The 22,751-nt window shown below is 40.7% G+C and overlaps 2 protein-coding genes and 2 pseudogenes across 2 annotated transcripts; all 4 read left to right on the top strand.

Annotated features, from left to right (window-relative positions):
* Positions 1-2,129, top strand: LOC127778764 (L-type lectin-domain containing receptor kinase SIT2-like). The gene has a single exon (XM_052305383.1). It carries the CDS (start codon positions 1-3, stop codon positions 1,966-1,968), a length of 1,968 nt encoding a protein of 655 aa, XP_052161343.1. The 3' UTR covers positions 1,969-2,129.
* A 9,286-nt stretch (positions 2,130-11,415) lies between these two features.
* Positions 11,416-13,455, top strand: LOC127778763 (L-type lectin-domain containing receptor kinase SIT2-like). Its single transcript, XM_052305382.1, has one exon. The coding sequence runs from the start codon at positions 11,416-11,418 to the stop codon at positions 13,453-13,455; it is 2,040 nt and encodes a 679-aa protein (XP_052161342.1).
* Positions 13,456-15,965: 2,510 nt separating this feature from the next.
* On the top strand, positions 15,966-17,968 carry LOC127779260 (L-type lectin-domain containing receptor kinase SIT2-like; annotated as a pseudogene).
* Positions 17,969-19,844: 1,876 nt separating this feature from the next.
* On the top strand, positions 19,845-21,266 carry LOC127779721 (L-type lectin-domain containing receptor kinase SIT2-like; annotated as a pseudogene).
* The last annotated feature ends 1,485 nt before the right edge of the window (positions 21,267-22,751 follow it).

Here is a 22,751-nt window from a genome sequence, read left to right as displayed (position 1 = left end):
ATGGAGCATTTAGCTTGCTTCTTCCTCTTCCTGACCCTAAAGCTCACATCCTTCACCACGGCCAATAGTGGACAGGACCAGTTCATCTACAATAATGGCTTCTCCGGCAGCAACCTTATCCTTAGTGGTACAGCCATGGTTACACCGAATGGAATCCTTGAGCTAACCAATGGCACAAATACTTACAACGCAAGCTACGCATTGTATCCGACGCCATGGCAATTCCGGAAGGTACCTTTTGGGGCAGTGCAGCCCTTCTCAGTAAACTTTGTGCTCAACATGGTTCCTGGTAATATGTGTGCCAACACCATGGCTTTCATGATATTTCCGAGCAAGGATCTCGAGTATGGTCAGAGCAGCAGCAAGCTTGCAATCAATCTTGTAAGTTGCCAAGACAAAAGGTTTCTGGAGAACAACGAGAACGACATCAGCATTTCTATCAACAATAGTTTCAGCAGACCGCCAGAGACCCATCCCGCTGGCTTCTACGATGACAAGAACGGCATTTTCAATGACTTGCCCCTTGTTGGTGGCAAGTCAGTGCAAATATGGGTGGACTATGATGGAGATGCCACAAAGATCAAAGTGACCATAGCCCCCCTCAAGCTAACCAAACCATTGAGACCAATGCTGTCAACAATCATCAACCTCTCAACAATTTTAGATGAAGGTGTATCATACATTGGCTTCTCATCGGGTGCTAATCGTGTCGGTACATTGAATTATATTCTTGGCTGGAGCTTTGGAATGAACAGTCCTGCTCTGACCATAGATATCACCAAGTTACCAAAGTTACCTCGATTTGGCCCAAAAGTCCATTCTAAAACTTTGAAGATAATCCTACCGATAGTCATCACCACAGTCATCCTACTTATGGGAGCAGCAGTCACAGCATTGGTGTGGAGGCGAATGAGGTATGCTGAATTATATGAAGATTGGGAGGTTGAATTTGGGCCATACCACTTCTCATACAAATATTTATTTGACGCAACTGAAGGATTTAGGAATGAGAATATTCTGGGTGTTGGAGGATTTGGGAAGGTGTATAGAGGTGTGCTTCCAAACTCTAAATTGGAGGTTGCTATCAAGAAGGTGTCTCATGAATCGAAGCAAGGGATAAAGGAGTTTATCGCTGAAATTGTCAGTATCGGCCGCATCCGACACCGCAATGTTGTTCAGTTGCTTGGTTATTGTAGAAGGAAAGGTGAACTCTTATTGGTCTATGACCATATGCCAAATGGAAGTCTGGACAAGTATTTACACTATAAAGATGACAAGTCTACACTAGATTGGGGTCAGAGGTTTCATATCATTAGAGGTGTTGCATCTGGACTATTATATCTCCATGAGAAGTGGGAGAAAGTTGTCATCCACCGAGATATCAAAGCAAGCAATGTGCTTCTTGATGCTGAAATGAACGGTCATCTAGGAGACTTTGGCCTTGCAAGACTATATGAGCATGGCAATGACCCACAAACAACACATGTGGCTGGTACCTTTGGATATATAGCACCAGAGATGGCGCGGGCCGGTAAGGCATCCCCTCTAACAGACGTATATGCATTTGGCATTTTTGTTCTTGAGGTAACATGTGGGCGAAGACCTATTAACAATTACACACATGATAGCCCGACAATATTAGTTGATTGGGTTGTTGAGCATTGGCAAAAAGGATCACTGACAAGCACACTGGACGTCAGATTACAAGGAGACCACAGTGCAGATGAGGTAAATCTTGTTTTAAAGCTAGGGCTGTTGTGTGCAAATCCAATTTGTAGCATAAGGCCCAGTATGCATCAAGTCATGCAATACCTCGACAATGAGATGCCACTTCCTGAGTTGATGCCCACAAACTTGAGTTATAGCATGTTGGGATATTTGCAAAACGACGGTTTCGACCAGTACAAATCTGTGCCATCTACAGTTTGCAGTAACAACCTGACATCGAGCCTCACGAATGGAAGATGATACAAATGGACGGGATTCCCGGTAGTGATTGTCTACTTGTATGAACATATTGTAGCTTTATTGTAAGCTGGCGTTCCCAGCCTTGTACTAATGTTGCTTTCTTAACAAAATCAGGACCCAGAAGGTTTTTTTTTTCAAATTTGTGGATGCTCACTGTAAATTATTTATTCTTCTAAGAAACAGGGAAGGAAAAGTAAATATTAGCTAACCAAAAAACGAAATCAACATCCTTGTTCATGCCATATTTCTGTTCTTGTGCTGTTTTAGTTGTCTTGAAGTTTCCTTTCATGCATATTACTTGGCCAGTTCAACCAAAATTATGTTAAATCTGTAACTGTGGCTGAACTGATTTTAGTCGAACGTGGGATGGCCACGTTTGCATGTAATTTTGAATAGAAGGAGAAGAGAATCCCTGAAAGGCTGCAGCGAGATCGCCGAACAGACTGTCTGATTCTCTGTTTTTACTTCGTCAGAGTTATCCATTGTCGGTCCGACAATGTGCAGAGAGCGTGTGAGCTTTAGAATTCAAGCATTTTCAGATTCTATTCCTTATTTATTTCTGACAACTATCAGAGTTGATACTTGATTGTGGTAACTGCAGGCAACCACTCAATAAAGCACAACCTTTGTTAAAAATTAAAAGATATACTTTTTCGAAGAAAAAATATAGGATATTGGCTAGATTACTACAAGCAATATCATAAGAAGCCACATATTTTAGAGTACCCGTCGAGGCAAATACAAGGCAGGTATTGATTGCATTGGCAACTGCCAACCTCTGTCAAGCACACATAAGAAATCTGGCACATAATTTGATAAATAGGATTCTCCAAATGCAGAGTAAAACAACCACAATTAACTTTGATTTCTTAAATTTCTATAACAATTTTTACCTTAGTTTCTTGTCTCACAGTCATGTTTCTTGCATGCTAGGTAGTATTATTTTACATATAAACAGTTGGAGGTAACTCATGGTACTTTTGATAAAATAGTACCTCCAATTTATCAAAATGGAGGGATTTAATTTGGTTTATAATGGAAAATAATCTGTATATGATTTGTTAGTATGATTAATAAAAACCCAATTCAACAAATTCAGTTATTTAGTGTGTCTTAGTTCTTGTTCCAAAGATCTCAATTAGATCCCTCCCTATGACCATCCCAATCTCGATCCAAAATTTTCCATCGAAATGAAAATCACTGGTTTCGAATTATAAAATCGCTGTATCCCTCCTAAGTTGCTCACAGAATTCCTTTGAAATTCTAATTCAAAATCTAGTTCAAATCCCAAAATTTTTCCCTAAACTCGGTTTTCAAATTTGCAAATCAAATTCAAAATTGCCTTTGAAATTTCTTTCCTACCAAAATTGTCTTTCTCCAAAAATCAAAATTCCTGAATTTTCTAAAATCTGAATATCGTCAAAAACTTTAAGACATTCTTTCTGGAATTTACCCTTAGTTCATGGAATTCAAAGTTAAAATTTGAATTCCTAATTCAAATCCTAGCCTGATAGTATCAATATTATTAAGGAGGGTGAGCATATGTCTTGGAGAGTCGAACATGCATGCACTGCAAGCGAGAACGCTGACCACACAGGAGAACACGATGAACTGACGAAGGACGTGATCAATCTGTTAAGAAAATAGATACACAACGGAGACACGAATTTTACGTGAAAAACCCTTACGGGAAAAAACCACGGACGCCGATCGGCAATGATCACTATAGAGGAGATGATTATAAACGTAGGGGAATCACAATGGGAACGTCACCCCTTCCCGTACGGCTTACAAGAGTATATATAGGGGATAATAGAAAGACACCTAATAGGGACTCCTACTAGAAAACTAATCCGAGTATATTGTGGGCCCAAAATTCGGATCGCATATTTAACAATCTCCACCTTGAGACAAATTTCCTCTTGTAGCATAAAAAACATCAAACACCAAAAAATACCTCATGTAGGTAAAATCACCGTGCGTCAAATAGTTTCTAGGATTATACTCTAACACCAATGAAGCTTGAGCAAAGCTCAAACTTAGTAGTAGGAACTGGCTTTGTCATCATATCAGCTGGGTTATAATGAGTACTTATCTTGCATACCTTGACATCACTTTCAGCAATCACACCTCGAATAAAGTGATATCTCACATCAATGTGCTTTGTTCTCTCATGGAATATCTGATCCTTTGTAAGGCATATTGCACTTTGACTATCACAAAATATATTAATGCAAGACGTAACTCCACAAAGCTCAGTGTACAAACCTCTAAGCCAAATAGCTTCCTTACAAGCTTCAGAAATAGCCATATACTCTGCTTCAGTAGTAGACAAGGCAACAGTTGCTTGCAAACTGGCCTTCCAACTAACAGCACATCCTCCAATAGTGAAAACATAACCTGTGAGCGATCTTCTCCTATCCAAATCTCCAGCAAAATCTGAATCCACATAACCAACAAGTTCATCTCTAGATCTCCCAAACTGCAAACAAGCACTAGATGTACCACGTAGATATCTTAAGATCCATTGAACAGCTTTCCAATACTCTTTGCCAGGATTAGCCATGTATCTACTGACAACACTCAATGCATGTGATAAGTCAGGACGAGAACATACCATGGCATACATAAGTGAACCAACTGCACTTGAATAAGGAACTCTAGACATGTACTCAATATCATAATCTGACTGTGGACATAAATCTAAAGATAATCTGAAATGTGCAGCTAAAGGAGTACTCACTGGTTTTGCATCATGCATATTGAAACGACGAAGAACTTTTTCAATATAACCTTTCTGACTAAGATATAACTTGGCAGAATGTCTTTCTCTAGTAATTTCCATACCGAGAATTTTCTTCGCTGCACCCAAATCCTTCATCTCAAATTCACTACTCAATTATACCTTCAACTTTGCTATCTCTGATTTGTCTTTTGTAGCAATCAACATATCAGACATAAAGAAGCAAATATATAGCTAAACCATCAACAACTTTGAGATAAACACAGCTATCATAATTGGATCTTCTAAACTTCTGAGAAAGCATGAAAGAGTCAAATCTCTTATACCACTGTCTAGGTGATTGCTTCAACCCATGAAGAGATTTCTTCAACCTACAAACTAGGTTCTCTTTTCCAGGAACAACAAAACCTTCAGGTTGCTCCATATAAATGTCCTCTTCTAACTCCCCATGTAAAAATGCAGTCTTAACATCCATTTGCTCTAGTTCATAATCATGCATTGCAACAATTCTGAGTAAAGTGCGAATTGAACTATGCTTCACAACAGGGGAAAAGACATCATTGAAATCAATACCTGGAATCTGGCTATAACCTTTAGCAACTAACCTTGCTTTGTATCTTGCCTCGTCACTTGGAGATATACCTTCCTTTCTTTTGAAGATCCACTTGCAACGGATAGGTTTCTTCTCCTTTGGCAACTTCACCAGTTCCCAAGTATGATTCTTTTCAAGTGACTCCATCTCATCATGCATAGCAGTTATCCATCTATTGCAATCATCAGAAACAGTAGCCCCAGAATATGTAGAAGGTTCTGCATTACCTTCAATTTCTTCTGCCACACTCAAAGCATAAGCAACTATGTTCGCTTCTTCGATATATCTTTGAGGAGGTCTAGTATTTCTTTTGGGCTTATCTTTTGCAATAGAACGTTTTGGAGACTGCTGAACGATAGAAGAATCTGAATCTTCAATAACAGGTGCATCTTGGTTAATAGCAATATTTTCTTTTTCTGGTGCATGCCCTGAACTGATCAAGTGCTCCACCTGCACATTTGCTTTTTCCTGACTCTCAACAGGAACATTAGTAGAAGGTTTGTCATGTAACATAACTGATTCATGGAAGACAACATTTCTACTAATCACAACCTTTTTGGTTTCAGGATACCATAACTTATAGCCTTTCACACCAGACGGATAACCAAGAAAAATGCACTTAATAGCTCTAGGCTCCAATTTACCATTATCAACATGAGCATAAGCAGTACAACCAAATACTTTTAAGTCTGAGTAATTTACTGGGGAAGCAGACCATACCTCAATTGGAGTATTCTTATCAATGGCATAACTGGGTGATCGGTTGATAAGATAACAAGCAGTGGAAACGGCTTCCGCCCAAAACTGTTTAGGCAAACCTGCATTAGACAACATACAACGGGCCTTTGATATAATTGTCCTGTTCATACGCTCTGCTACGCCGTTTTGTTGAGGTGTGTGAGGAATGGTGTAGTGACGCACAATGCCTTCAGACTTGCAATATGATTTAAATATCTTAGAACAGAACTCCATCCCATTGTCAGTACGAAAGATTTTCACCTTCCTTTCAGTTTGTCTTTCAACCATAGTTTTCCACTCTTTAAACACATCAAAAGCTTGATATTTGTGCTTCAAGAAATAAGGCCAAACTTTTCGCGAATAATCATCAACGATAGTCATCATGTAACGAGCACCTCCAAAGGATGTCTTATGAGCAGGCCCCCATAAATCAGAATGCACATAATCAAGAATACCTTTAGTAGTATGTGTAGATGTGTTGAACTTTACCCTCTTATGTTTGCCAAAGATGCAATGCTCACAAAATTTGAGCTTCCCGATGCTTTGTCCATCTAGCAATCCTCGCTTGCTCAATTCTGCCAAACCAATTTCACTCATACGCCCAAGACGCATATGCCAAAGATTAGTAGCATCAGAATTAGATAATGAATCTGAAACTGTAGCAACATTACCTAATATAGTTGTACCTCGCAGATGGTACAGGTTGGCAGATTTAATATCAGCTTTCATCACAACAAGAGATCCTTTAGTTACCTTCAAAATTCCGTCTCCACCGGAATATTTGTACCCTTTGCGATCAAGAGTACATAAAGAGATGAGACTTCTCTTCAAATTTGGAATATGCCGCACATTTGACAATGTTCTGATACAACCATCAAACATCTTGATCTGAACTGTTCCAATACCTGCAACCTCGCATGGTTTATCATCACCCATCAAAACAGTACCACCTTGAACGGCTTCATAGGTGGCAAACCAATCCCTATTCGGGCACAAGTGATAGGTGCATGCATTATCAAGAATCCACTGATCACTAGTTTGTGCACAACCAGCATAAGCAACAAGCAATTCTGCATCAGACTTCTCATCAGTAACAACTGCGGCTTTACCTTCCTCTTCTTTCTTACCTTTTGGTATATATTTTCTGGTTCTCTTGTCTTTGTCCTGTAGCTTCCAACACTCAGAGATATCATGTCCATCTCTCTTGCAGTATTTGCATGACTTATACCTGTCTCTGGACTTTGATCTCCCACGGTAGCTACTTGAACTTTTATCTCTTGATTGGTTCTTTGTGTTCTTCTCCTGTTGCCTGCCCCGAACAACCAAGCCTTCTTCTTGTGAATTTGAACCTTCAGAGGGTACCATCTTCTTCATCTTTTCTTTGGCATGCAAAGCATCATAAACTTCTTTCAAAGTTAGAGTATCACGGCTATAAAGAATAGTATCCCTGAAGTTTGCATATGAGCTAGGCAATGAACACAATAGAATAAGGCCTAAATTCTCTTCATCATACTTTACCTCCATAGACTCAAGGTCAGCAACAATTTCCTTGAAAGTGGAGAGATGGTCCATCACGGACTCATCATCTTGCAACTTGTGCAAAAATAACTTTTGCTTCAGGTGCATCTTACTGGTCAGATCCTTGGTCATGCATATCTGTTCCAGCTTCAACCACAGCACAGCGCTGTCTCCTCCTTAAGCACCTCCTGCAAAATATTGTTAGATAGATGAAGATGAATATATGACATAGCCTTACGATCCCTTTTCTTCTCATCGTTGGACCAATCTTGTGTCCTCTTGTCAAATCCAGAAAGCGCATCATCGAGGTCTTGCTGTGCAAGAACGGCTCGCATCTTCACTTGCCAAAGTGAAAATCTTGTGTCTCGGTCCAGGAGCGGTAGATCATACTTCAAACTCGCCATGGGAATTAATCCTGAATTTGCTAGTAAGAAATTAGGGTAAACCTAGCAAAAACGCGAAACCTGGTACACTTCTCGTGTGCAAGTAGCGAAGTATGTAGATCTCCTGGGTACACAAGCTTGGTGCGTATAGCAAATTCGCCTCTGGGAAAATTCAGCCTGTACTGGACAGACCTCTCGGCTGATACTCCTATACTTTTTCTCGGTGCGTGTGCGCTGCAGTAGTACTCCTCTGCTTCCGCTTTTCTCCTGCTTCGCTGGCCAGCTGCTGCTGCTTCGATAGCTTGCGCGGCTTTTCTCCTCTGCGCGAGGACAGGAAACACCGAGTCGGACTGGGAATCAACGAGACGACGGGAGCCGCCGCCGCCACCGATAAGATCGATTTCTTCGATCGGGAAACAATCACCGGTGGCCGGGAATAGTAGATCGATCTCCAATGCTCTGATACCACTTGTTATAAAAATAGATACACAACGGAGACACGAATTTTACGTGGAAAAACCTTGCGGGAAAAAACCACGGGCGCCAACCGGCAATGATCACTATAGAGGAGATGATTACAATCGTAGGGGAATCACAATGGGAATGTCACCCCTTCCCGTACGGCTTACAAGAGTATATATAGGGGATAATAGAAAGACACCTAATAGGGACTCCTACTAGGGAACTAATCCGAATATATTGTGGGCCCAAAATTCGGATCACATATTTAACACAATCCAGGCATGGTATTGTAGGGGTTGGTCCATATATATCGTGCTCATGAGCTTTTGGATTTCATGCCAGGTGCTATAGTACTTGAGCAGTCCGGCCGGCCGTCAGCATGGAAGGATATACTGTACTCTGTTTTGCCTTGTTCGGTGCTTGTTTATCCTTTTTCTTTTCTTTTCTTTTCTTTTCTTTTCCTTTTTTGCAGAGTTGTGCTTGCTTTGGTTGTTTTGTTGTTATTTGAATGATTGTGTAGGTGAGGCATCACCATCAGGCATCAGCGACACGCTCATCACCGTCTCAGCCTCTTGGTGTGTTGCTCTCCTTGCACCTCCACCCAGCTCTGGTCTCCTCTCCTTCGCACTGTTTAGAGTTTTTTTTTTCTCTTTATAATAAATTTGTATCTCGTCACAAATAGAGCTTTCATGAATGCAATATCTAGGCCTTCATGCAAATAGTTAGCATATTCAGAAGGCTGCATATATTCATTTAGTTAGTTCTATGACAACTCAAAGTCAAATTAATATATCACTACTGCAGAATACCCAATGGTTGCCGGTTAGGAACCACACATATGTGTCGGATTTTTCTAACCGGCACTTCTCAGGCTGCACCGATGTGGAGAATCAAAAGTGACGCGGCTCGCATGGGCTCAAATCGAATTGATGCTTCGAGCCAAGAACATGTACCAATCAAACTGGATAAGAAAATTCTCACATATCCAGCAACAAGAATCATCCCAGAAAATTACAACATAATATTCATCACAAAAAGCCGCCACTGCTGCCGCTGTTCATCAGAGGCCGAGGTGTTGCCGCTCACCACCACTGTCACATCCTAGAAGAGTGAAGGGATATTTTGAAGGGGTGGATGGGGAAGGGGAGAAGGGGAGAAGGGGTACCTACCTGTTAGTCCGCTGCCATCATTGCTCAAGGGTAGGCAGGGCCGCCACTCGTTATGGGTGAAAACGGATCGGATAATATCCGATCCGATCCGCTCCGAATCCGTCCGAAATGAGGATATGGTATGGGTTTTTAGAAATCTGGTGAATATGGATGCGGATGCGGATAGTATGACGTGGATGTGGCATATGGTATCTCTAAAATCCGGCAGATGCGGATTATCCGACATTTCTGTCAGATTATACGATAGACCGTTTGTCGGATAATCCGAAATTATCAACACATGTAACCACTCTATTTATTACATATAACATAAGTTGGTCCATCCAATGGCCTAATTCATCAATTAACCTAGATTTCTTAGTTCTGGCTTTCACCGTCTCAAGTTACACTTGCGTAGACATCATGTATTCATGTTGTTTAGCACTTAAGCGTATAATTATTACGATGGGTCATTTATTGATTATTGTATTATCGTTCATTGCATTGCTAACTCAATGTTATAATGATTGCTTATACATGTAACATACAATAAATTTAATCCGTTTCCGAACCGATTTCACACCATTTCCGACATCCGAAACAATCCGCTCCACATCCGCATCCGTACACCATTAGCACCCGCTCCGAATCCGCTTAAAAAATATGGTTTAGGATATGTTATGACCACTATCCGTCCGAATACGCTCCATTTTCACCACTACCACTCGTCGTGGTCTACGCTGGGAAGGGGGGGTGGTGCAGATCGGTAGTCCCCGAGTCGGACCGCTGCTGCCATTGGGCCGGCCAATGGGAGGAGGCAGCTGTCGCTGTTGGAGGGGAGTCAGAGGTGGCGCCATCGATGCACCGCCCTCACCGTTGGAGGAGGGGAGCACAGATCCCGCAGCCCCCGAATCATAGGTAGCTCTATCATTGTTGGATGGAAGGGGGGTGCTTGGCTCTTCGGGGGAAAGAGCGAAGAACAGAGAGAGAGGGAGGGGGAGGAGGATGAGGACATACTCCCTCCATCCCAAAAAAACCAACCTAGGTAAGGATGTGACTCCACCTAGGACAACGAATCTGGACAAGGGTTCACACTCCACCTAGTTTTTTTTTGGGACAGAGGGAGTAAGGCTGAGGCCGAGGAGGAAAAACCCGCAGGCTGGGTGTTCGGCTCGGTTAGCTCCATCCTGAAGTGCTGGTTTTTAATAAAACTGGCATTTTTATCCCATATAAAGGTGCACGTTTATTTAAAAAATCAGCACCTACGAGATGTTATAGGTGCTAGTAGTTTTGGATTTTAGAGCCACGCGAGGGAGGGGAAAGCCTTATATGTGCTAGTTTTAGATGAACTGGCACCTATAGTGCCGTCCTTTTTTTGTGTTTCTGTAGTAGCACATCCTCCATATAATATCATGTAAATCCTATTATAATCATAGGAATTCCTAATAATAAGGATGTTTCATTTCTTACAAAGATTATACAAAACTAACATTATGAGAGTGAAAGAAAAGGACCTTTTGACTTGTAACTACGGTCTATTTCTTCTTCACCTGCAATAATATAGTCTATGCTGGTACCATAGTCTGAAAGTGACATCTTCAATTTTCAAGATGGGAGTGACGCAACTTTTCCAGGAAAATGGCGAACACCTGATGTTGATGTTGTTGGACTTCATGGCAGCCAAGACATGTAAATTACCAACTGCTTCTACCATGTCTTGGCCTGAATCCTAGAATTTTCCATGGTGAGCTGGACATGCTCCAACTGACTAGGTCATAACCTAGCTTTGCAGGATGTGAGTGTGCCCTATATATAAATGGTTGCAATGCAAGCCATCTTTTAATCAACCAATTTGCCACTGCTATGACTAGTAGCATGAAGCACACTTCGCCAGTCATCCTCTTCCTTACCGTAAGCATTAGCCTTTTAGCCATCAGTGCTAGTGGAGATCATGACCAATTCATCTACACCGGCTTCACCGGTAGCAATCTAACTCTAGATGGTGCAGCAAAAATCACGGCCACCGGCCTTCTTGGGCTGACAAACGATTCATTCCGGATCAAAGGCCATGCATCTCACCCAGCTCCGCTACGCTTCCGCAAGTCCCCCAATGGCACGGTGCAATCTTTCTCTGTCTCCTTTGTATTTGGTATCCTCTCTTCATTTGGTGATATAAGAGGCCATGGATTTGCTTTTTTCATTGCCCCAAGCAATGATTTCTCCACTGCCTTTCCAATCCAATTTTTGGGTCTTCTTAATGATATAAACAATGGCAGTTCGACCAATCAGCTCTTTGCAATTGAGCTTGATACCATTAGGAATGATGAGTTTGGGGACATCGACAATAATCATGTCGGGATCGATATCAACAGTCTCAACTCAGTAAGATCCTCTTATGCCGGCTTCTATAATGACAACAATGGCGCGCTCACAAATGTGAGCCTCATTGGAGATAAGCCAATGCAAGTTTGGGTAGAGTATGATGGGAATGCCACACAAATTGACGTGACATTAGCTCCTCTTGGTATTGGAAGACCTAAGAGACCACTACTCTCTGTAGTCCATAACCTCTCAACAGTGCTAACAGATCAAGCATACCTTGGCTTCTCATCCTCAACAGGCTTAAGCACAGGACATCACTATGTTCTTGGTTGGAGTTTTGGGCTGAATATTCCTGCTCCAATCATTGACCCCACAAAGCTACCTAAACTGCCTAATCTTAGTCCAAGACCTCAATCCAAACTGTTAGAGATTGTTCTACCAATAGCATCAGCAATATTCGTACTAGCTATTGGTGTTGCTATTGTTTTACTCGTGAGGAGACATTTAAGGTATAAGGAGGTACGTGAAGATTGGGAGGTTGAGTATGGCCCGCACCGTTTCGCTTACAAAGATTTATTTGATGCCACTAAAGGATTTAAGAACAAAAACTTGGTAGGCACAGGTGGGTTTGGAAGGGTGTACAAAGGGGTGCTTCCTAACTCTAGACTAGAGGTTGCTATAAAGCGGGTTTCGTATGAATCGAAGCAAGGTATAAAAGAATTTGTCGCTGAAGTTGTAAGTATAGGCCATCTTCAACACCGCAATGTTGTGAAATTGCTTGGATATTGTAGGAGAAAAGGTGAACTTCTTCTTGTGTATGACTACATGGCAAATGGAAGTCTAGACAAATACTTGTATCGACAAGAGGGCAAACCAACTTTAAATTGGGGTCAAAGGTTTCAAATTATCAAAGACATTGCATCTGGTTTGCTCTACCTCCATGAAGAATGGGATAAAGTTGTCATTCATCGTGATGTCAAGGCAAGCAATGTGCTTCTCGACAAACAACTGAATGGACGACTGGGAGATTTCGGTCTTGCAAGATTATATGACCACGGCACTGACCCACAAACCACACATGTTGTTGGCACGATAGGATACCTAGCTCCAGAGCTAGTACACAGAGGAAAGGCAACCACTCTTACTGATGTCTTCTCATTTGGCATATTTATTCTTGAGGTTACTTGTGGGCAAAAGCCTATCAAGGAAGACTCACAAGGCAGACAACTTATCTTGGTTGATTGGGTGCTTCAGAACTGTCACAAAGGATCACTTCTTGATACAGTGGATATCAAGATCCAAGGTAACTATGATATAGGAGAAGCATGTCTTGTACTAAAGCTGGGATTGATGTGTTCGCACCCATTTCCTAATGTTAGGCCCAATGTGCGACAAGTTATGCAATATCTCGATGGGGATGTGCCACTACCAGAGCTTAAACCGGAGCACTTCAGCTTTGACATGTTAGCATTGATACAAAAGCAAAATGAAGGTTACGACCCATCTGCTATGTCTTTGTATCCATCTCCAATGATGACAAGCTTTGGCTCAACATCTAGCTTCTCACTAGAAGGAAGATGATGCCCATGGCTTCATTCAATGTTCTTGCTTAATAGCTTTCACTAGCTGTGCACTTGTAGCCTGTATTCTGATGTAAATGTAATGGGTTGCTCTTATCAGTAAAGTGGATAAAATTGTGATACATTTTAAGGGTTCCCTTTACCGTATAGTTTCATCATATCCCTTGTTTCTTGAAATTTTTTCTAATGTTGGTTTTGCGAGTCCTTGGATGCAAGCATGTACATTATACACTTCACAACACACTGCCACTAAAGTAATCCTCTGTGTAGCCTACCCATGTGCCCTCGATAGCAGCTGCTACTGTGATTTGGTTGCAAATAGTGGCTACTACCACTGGTATTTAAGTTCCAGAGTTGTAACTTGTAAGCCAGTGATAAATGCTATAAATATACATAGTGCCCATTGAGCTTATCTCAGGAATCACAAGGGGGATGAAGGAAGGATGTGATCAAATATTGGGAGCATGAGAGAGAGGACGGTGTAACGGAAATAGGCTGAGGACATTAGATCTAGACCATTGGTACTCAATCTAGTTGTTCGGTGCTATTAGATTGAACTCTTATTATCATTTGTAAAGTGAATTCAGGGAGTAATATAAGAGCATTTTCCTCTTATATTTTACAGCATATATCATAATCTATTCCCACCAAAATAAGTAGCATATCCTTCTCCATTTCCCTTAATTAATGAAAATTTATAAGTTTTCATCATTACTATGTGGATTTTGCTATAAATCTTGGCAAACACTGCCAGTCCCGCAACCGCCAGGTGGTTTACTGGTTTTATCAGACGGATATTCAAATTTATTTTCTTAGAGAATACCGACAGGCAACGCCCAGCAGTTTAAATTTTATAAAAATACATCAAAAGGTAAAACAAAACTATTTGAATTTAATTTTTTTTAAAAATGGTTATGGGTGGTAAGTAGTTACAACCCAACACCAGTATGACTTGGATGTTGATCGAGCAAGCTTGGCCTGCCATGGTGACTGTTCAATAATTATGGTTACCAAGCATCAGTTGTCACCAGTTGCATCATGAGAAGAGAATTTCCTTCAATTTCCATAAATTGTCCATGCCTGTCCTATTCAGGTGAATTTTTATTGATGCTTCATCTCCAGGACTGCAAGTTTCTACAACCATTAGATGAGAATAAGAGTTTGATTTTGACTTTGAGCATTAAAAATTTACAGAGTAGTTGAATGGCAATTCTACAGGGTTTTTTTTTTGAAGTGGAAGCGGCAAGAGAATTGCCGAATATATTAGAAGGATAGTAATTCTGCAGATTTTGATTTTGACTGTTAGAATTCTACAACACCAGTAAATATTGCGCATATCCCTGACCACAAGCTATCTGTAACAATTTAAAAAAAATCTATACCTCCCCCCCCCCCCCCCCCCCCCCCAAAAAAAAAAAAACAAAACAAAAAAAGATCCCATCCATACAATATATTCCACATCCACTGTTCTCTTTCCATGTGGACAGGAATTATTGTCCTTCAATTGACAAATGTACCATAGTGAAAACTAAATTGAACGCCAGGTGTACACAAAATTGACCAAATATAACAAACTGAATTTGGCCGGCAGTGACGAAGGAATCTTCTGTACCATAGTGAAAACTAAATTGAACGCCAGGTGTACACAAAATTGACCAAATATAACAAACTGAATTTGGCCGGCAGTGATGAAGTAATCTTCTGAATAGAGCTGAGCTTAATTAAACCACATAATTCTACTGAAGTTTTTCCTACCTTGACTAGAGCTAGGAATAGCTCCATTCAACAAAGGGAATGCCAAAACATAGGAGCAAAACTGACTTGATCAGTTCAAAATGAAAGTGGAGCGATTGAAAAAAAAAATGTATTGTTGACATGTAGAATGTTGTCCGATTCTTAAGTGAACAGTGTTGTATGCATCTTATTTCTTTCTAGAATGCTCTGCTACATAGTAGATTCGAATAGCTAGTTATGATCTTTTCCTTCACTTCTACTAGTAAATGTTCTTTTGGTATTTGATATATCAGTTAGAAATAAGATATGCCAAAGCCAGTCATGTTCTACAAAAAGGAGGGATAATTATTTTCATCTCGAATTTTGTAGCTATAAACTGAGAGATTTGATTTCTAAAGAGTTAACACTTTAAGTTGTTCAGACATACAACATGGGAAATTCAGAAACTTGATAATACTCTGTAAAAGTATTTCTTAAATTAATTTCACATAGATGATTAAACAAATAATTTCTCAGTGCAGACAAATGACTTGGCTTTCATGAAAGGCTCGCAGCCTAGATCATTTGAAGACAATGACAAACTTGAAAAACTACATAGACAATTGACTTGTGCGTCGGAGGCATGACTGGTCAAGAATTGATCATAATACAAATAAATCATGTACTTGAAAGTAGAGTAACAACACAAAGCACCTCTCAAGCCTCAAGGTCTAGGAGAACACCCCATTTCCAATTCTGCTCTTGTTGAGGTTTTACAAGTAGCAAACATACCTCATATGGAGCATCTATCCTTCCTTTTACCCCTCATCGCCCTAGCCCTAAACCTTGCCATCGTCATGAGCGAGGACCAGTTCGTCTATTCGGGCTTCTCTGGCAGAAACCTCACCCTTGATGGTGCAGCAACAGTTACAGATGATGGGGTTCTTGAGCTGACCAATCGCACCGTTCACATCAAAGGCCATGCGTTCTACCCAACTCCATGGCAATTCAGGAAGACGCCCAACGGGACGGTGCAATCCTTCTCAATTAACTTTGTGTTTGGCATGATTCCTGTCTACTCTAATGAAAAATGTACCGATGGCATGACTTTCGTGATCTCTCCAACCAGTGATATGTCAAGCGCTCAGGACTCCCAATACTTGGGTCTACTCAACAAAACATCAGATGGAAAAGCAAGCAACCACATATTTGCAGTTGAGCTTGATAGTAGCCAAAATACCGAGTTCCACGACATTGATGACAACCACATCGGCATCGACATCAACAATCTCACCTCAGTTCAATCTCAGCCAGCTGGTTTCTATAGTGATAACAAGACTATCTTCAACAATTTGTCCCTCTGTAGCTACAAGCTAATGCAAGTATGGGTTGACTACGACGAAGAGACCACACAGATCAAGGTGACAATGGCTCCCATTGAGGTAGGCAAACCATTGAGGCCACTGTTGTCAGAAATTCATAACCTCTCACTTGTGCTAGAAGAACCATCCTATATCGGCTTCTCAGCTTCAACTGGTCCAATCAACACATTATATTGTGTGCTCGGATTGAGCTTGGGTATAAACCGTCCTGCCCCAGCCATTGACATATCCAAATTACCAAAACTACCTCGTGTTAGCCCAAAACCACGGTCTAAACTACTAGAGATCATTCTACCAATAGCCACAGCAGCATTCATTCTCATAATGGGAACCACCATTGTTCTTTTGGTACGGAGGCGAATGAGGTACGCTGAGCTACATGAAGATTGGGAGGCTGAGTTTGGGCCACAACGCTTCTCATATAAGGATCTATTTCATGCTACAGACGGATTTAAGAATAGGAATCTACTTGGTCTAGGAGGATTTGGGAAGGTGTATAAAGGTGTGCTTCCAACTTCTAAGTTGCATGTTGCTGTGAAAAGAGTGTCCCATGATTCAAAGCAAGGAATGAAAGAGTTTATCGCTGAGATTGTTAGTATCGGCCGCCTTCGACATCGCAACCTTGTGCAGTTACTTGGTTATTGCAGGAGAAAAGGTGAACTATTATTGGTATATGAATATATGCCAAATGGTAGTCTTGATAAGTACTTGTACTAAGAAGATAGCAAACCTACGCTTGATTGGGCTCAGAGGTTTCAAATCATCAAAGGTGTTGCATCTGGCTTGTTTTACCTTCATGATAGGTGGGAAAAAATTGTCATCCACCGTGATGTTAAAGCAAGTAATGTGCTCCTTGATGGTGAAATGAACGGTCGTCTAGGTGATTTTGGCCTTGCAAAGTTATATGACCATGGAGCAGACCCACAAACAACGCATGTAGTCGGTACTATGGGATACCTAGCTCCAGAGCTCGCACGTACCGGTAAGGCAACACCTCTAACAGATGTGTATGCTTTTGGCATTTTTATCCTTGAGGTAACATGTGGGAAAAGACCTATTGACAATTATGCAGATGACAATTCACAAATGTTAATTGATTGTGTTGTTGAGCATTGGCACAAAGGATCACTCACAAACATGCTAGACAAGCGGTTACTTGGTGACTATGATGCAGATGAGGTATGTCTTGTGTTAAAGCTGGGTTTATTGTGTGCACATCCATTTTGCAAATCAAGGCCCAGTATGCGGCAAGTCATGCAATACCTTGATGGTGACAAACCACTCCCAGAGTTGATGCCAACAAACTTGAGTTATAGCATGTTGGCTGTAATGCAGAACGAAGGTTTCGAGCAATATACATCATTGCCTTCCATAGCAAGCAGCAGTGACATAACATCTAGCATCTCAAGTGGAAGATAGCATAGTTGGATTCTCCAAGGGCCACGCAAACAACACATATTAATTACATTCACCAATTATTTGTTTTTTTTCTCAGTTCTCTTGTTTCAACACATTTACCTCTTATGCAAGGGTTCTGCTGTTAGATCTTGTAAGTAGTTATAGAGTTCCTACTTGTATATATTTCAAGTTCAAGTACTACTAGGTAAACTGCAAATCTTATATCCTTATGTGCACTGCAGATGCAGATATATGAGATATTGATCAGATATATAATGCTGTGATTCATATTTTCAACTAAATATATACTACTGTAACGTCCCTACTCTCTCTCTCTCTCTCTCTCTCTAGATTATGATAATATTGTTGCTCTCTCTGCCTGCTCCACTGGGGTAAAAAATCAAAGTGTATATTTTCAGCACTCTGAACTCTGAAAATCATCAATCTGGAGAGCTAATGGGTTTCAGTGGGCATGTATGCAGCACAATACTGCATCCCTGATGCCTGCTGATTCAGATATCACTTTGGCATATCAAAGAACTCCCAGCTTGTAGGTGAATTCAGCTCTTTACTTCCTGGATATAACATCTAAAACCATGTCTGTGTAATTCAGAATATTGACATCCTGAAGATATTTCTACATAACTGAATATAGATATATTGGTAAAAAAAAACTGAATATAGACATAGTTTTAGCCTAGCTTAAACTTGTCAAATTTAAACATACAAAATTTACAAAGTGCTTCTCTAAAGATTCATAACTAGACATGCAAGTTTTTTTTTTAAAAAAAAAAGACTATACATGCGGTTACATGTAATTAATAGAAAAAAAACCAAAGATTTAATTGAAAGTCATCAGTCTTTGGGACCAAATGAAAACCCATTGCAGACGCAATGGGCAAACAGACTCAATTAACTTCGATCCTTGGATCCTTCTGCCTTAGGTAATTAAACTTGGGTCAATTCAGTCAAGACTATATGAGCATGATGATGTTACTACAGATTGTTTAAGAGGTCAATATCCCTGTCAAAGATGTTGTCACAATTTAATTTGGTAGCACAGACAACACTTGTTATAACTAGCTTACACATCAGGTTCCTTGAATCCTAGGTAAGCTTCACCAGTCATAATTAAGAAATATTTGTTCATACACTCAACATAGCATTCATTAATCATGTTCTTATTTGGTAGGCCTGAGGTCGCAGAAGCCGTCCACAGCAGCATTAATAATAAATCTTGTATTATTGTTCATTATTTTCCCTTTTTTAAAGAAATGAATGGGAAAATTCTCCTATTTTGAGTTCAGCCCTTTGCTTATTATATCAGCCTTTCTCAATCAAATGGCTCAAAATTAAGAACAGTTTCAAGGAGCTCCCCTGATGCAAGTGCCTAGACTGGTCTGAAAAAGATGCAGAGATGAAAAGGAGAGAGGCAGCTAATTTTAAGTAGTAGAAAGTGTTCCCTTTGCAACAGGTTCTTTAATTCTTTCTTTTATAAGGCACATAACTACTGAAGGAACAATACATCACTGAATGAACACGAACTTGAAAAATAAGAGCAATCATGCAGTACAATTTATTCAGAAAACCCAGTTCGAGAATGGTTAAAAAAAATGTGAGTGACAGGAAACATTTAAGGCGATAACCTGAATTTCCCCTGAAATTATTAGTACTCTATTAATTTTGGACGCCCTGCAACCTGTAGAAAATTATTCTTGATCAGACTTCAGAGTATCCTTTAGGAGAACCTGTCCAAACAAATTTCGTTTTCAGTATACCTAATTACTTGACCCATTCATACTCCCAGATCATAACACCTGCGGGAAAAAGCAGACAACAGATGACTCCCATAAAACCAAACCATACCTACGGCCTAGGCAAATGCAAAATATAAAGTGCCAAATGGAGAGCAAGATTCAGTACTAGTGAAGCTTTTCTTGCATTTTCATTGGGTCACTGAAGTACATGCTGCCATGAATCATGTATCCTATCTTCTACAGTTCTTCTTCTTCCTCTTCATCTCTAATCTTTCAGCTCTCGCCACCGGTGAAGACCAATTCGCATACTCTGGCTTCAATGGTGCTAACCTCACCCTCAACGGCGTGGCTTCGGTAACACCAGATGGCCTGCTTAAGTTGACCAACGGAACCTTACGGCTCCAAGGCCATGCCTTTCACCCAACTCCATTCAGTTTCAAGAAGAAACCCAATGGAACAGTGAATTCCTTTGCTGTCTCCTACATATTTGCCATCTACTGTCTCCGGCCTGTCATCTGTGGCCATGGCATAGCCTTCATTGTTTCCGCGAGCAAAAACTTCTCAACCGCAATGGCAAGCCAGTACCTTGGCCTTATAAATGACCACAACAACGGCGATCCAACAAACCATTTCTTTGCTATCGAGCTCGACACGAACCAAAATGATGAGTTCAAGGATATCAATAACAACCATGTTGGAATCGACATCAACAGTCTTACATCAGTGAACTCCAGCAGCGTGGGATACTACACAGACAGTAAAGGTAACTTCAACAACATTACACTCACTAGTTACAAGATGATGCAAGTGTGGCTAGAATACAATGGGGACAACAGACAGATCAATGTGACCTTAGCTCCAATAAAAATGGCCAAGCCTGTTAAGCCATTACTCTCTACTTACTATGACCTCTCAACAGTGCTCACAGACATGGCATATGTTGGATTCTCATCATCAACAGGCTCATTCGTTGCGCGGCATTATGTGCTTGGCTGGAGTTTTGGCATCAATAAACCTGCACCAGCCATTGATATCAGTAAGTTGCCAAAGCTACCATATGAAGGTGAGAAGACCCATTCCAAGGTCTTGGAAATCACTCTGCCAATAGCCACAGCAACATTTGTTCTTGCAATGATAACTCTCATCATTCTACTCATCCGAAGGAGATTAAGGTATGCTGAGATACGAGAAGATTGGGAAGTTGAATTTGGGCCGCATAGATTCTCATATAAGGATTTGTTTTGTGCTACGGAAGGATTTAAGAACAAGAATCTACTAGGAATAGGAGGGTTTGGAAGGGTATACAAGGGACTACTTCCAACGTCTAAATTGGAGATTGCTGTGAAGAGGATCTCTCATGACTCCAACCAGGGTATGAAGGAATTTATTGCTGAGATAGTCAGTATAGGTCACCTCCAACACCGCAATCTTGTGCAGTTACATGGCTACTGCCGGCGAAAAAGTGAACTTATTTTAGTGTATGATTATATGTCCAATGGAAGTCTTGACAAGCATTTGTATGGTCAAGAGAACAATTCTACTTTGACATGGGCCCAAAGATTCCAAATAATCAAAGGTATTGCATCTGGATTGCTTTATCTCCATGAGGAATGGGAGAAAGTAATACTCCATCGAGACATCAAGCCAAGCAATATACTTCTCGATGACAACATGAATGGACGACTAGGCGATTTTGGCCTAGCAAGGTTATATGACCATGGAACCGACCCTCAAACCACACATGTTGTTGGTACCATAGGATACCTAGCTCCTGAGCTAGCACGAACTAGCAAAGCAACTCCCCTTACCGATGTATTTGCCTTTGGCATGTTTGTTCTTGAAGTCACCTGTGGGCGAAAGCCGATTGACCACACTGCACAAGACAATCAACTGATGTTGGTAGATTGGGTGCTTCATTGTTGGCACCAAGGATTTCTAAATGATGCAGTGGATATCAAACTCCAAGGTGTCTACAATATTGATGAGGCGTGCCTAGCTCTGAAGTTAGGACTGCTGTGTGCACACCCTTTCATCAATAAAAGACCCAGCATGAGGCATGTTACGCAGATTCTCAATAGAGAGATGGAACTACCAGAGCTAACACCAACACACATGAGCTTCAACATGCTCTCCTTGATGCAGAACCAAGGTTTTGATCCAGAGACCATGACAAACCAGTTTCTAATATCAAACAGCACACTATCTGACCTCTCAGAAGTTAGATCTCATACATGGTCTCCCTATGATATTTAATTCATCTCTGTATTTTCGAGTCTTCGTTTTACATTAGCATATGATTTCCTGTCATACATAAATAAAATGGGGTTGTAATTAGATGTGGGATGCCTAGTTACCTCAATGCAATTGCAAGAGCTAACAAGGTCAATGCTGCGGGATTAGATTAACGTGGCCTTGAACCCCCTGGGGCAGCAAGGCTTGCAGCTGGCAGAGTGGTGGCAGTATGTCTTTTTCGGACGAGCTACAGGAAAGTGTTCTTCTCCGAATCTGTGTTTATGCTGGTGTGTTAGCTAGTTTGGAAGGAACACAATCCAAGAGTCTTCGATCAAAAGTTCAAGGTGGTGGAGCACCTTACTACAGATATCAAAGAGGAAATTTCAATTTGGAGATCAGCTGGCATATTTCAATCATGCGAGGAGTAGCCCTTTTAAATATTTTTTTTCTTTTTTCGTCCCTCTATTTCTTTGGGGATCCTCTCCCCAACTTGACAGTCTAATTTCATGATCAACTTTATAACACTCTCCTTAATGAAATTTGGTCAGCTTTTTCTTAGCCGACCCAGCAAAAGAAAAAAAAAAGCTAAACAATAAACCAACCTGTTTCGATTGCATAAGTTGATCTCCATAGTAGTTGTTTTACCAAGGCTTTGCATACTTTCATATTTAATTAGTAGATATGTGCATTATGTTTTTCTTTTTCGTAAGGAACGTCAGTCCAACTTAGAGAAACAAATGTGTTGAAGTTTCGATCAAAGATCTATAATATATGGTAAACAAACTAGCTAATAGCTATGTATTGTATATTATTTT

Source organism: Oryza glaberrima, chromosome 7 (assembly GCF_000147395.1).
Source record: "Oryza glaberrima chromosome 7, OglaRS2, whole genome shotgun sequence".
Taxonomy (NCBI): domain Eukaryota; kingdom Viridiplantae; phylum Streptophyta; class Magnoliopsida; order Poales; family Poaceae; genus Oryza; species Oryza glaberrima.
This window is presented reverse-complemented; position numbering and strand designations above follow the sequence as displayed.

What these genes read in the sequence shown, in the direction of transcription:
- LOC127778764 (XM_052305383.1), top strand. Translation starts at nt 1, where the DNA reads ATGGAGCATTTAGCTTGCTTCTTCCTCTTCCTGACCCTAAAGCTCACA.
- LOC127778763 (XM_052305382.1), top strand. Translation starts at nt 11,416, where the DNA reads ATGACTAGTAGCATGAAGCACACTTCGCCAGTCATCCTCTTCCTTACC.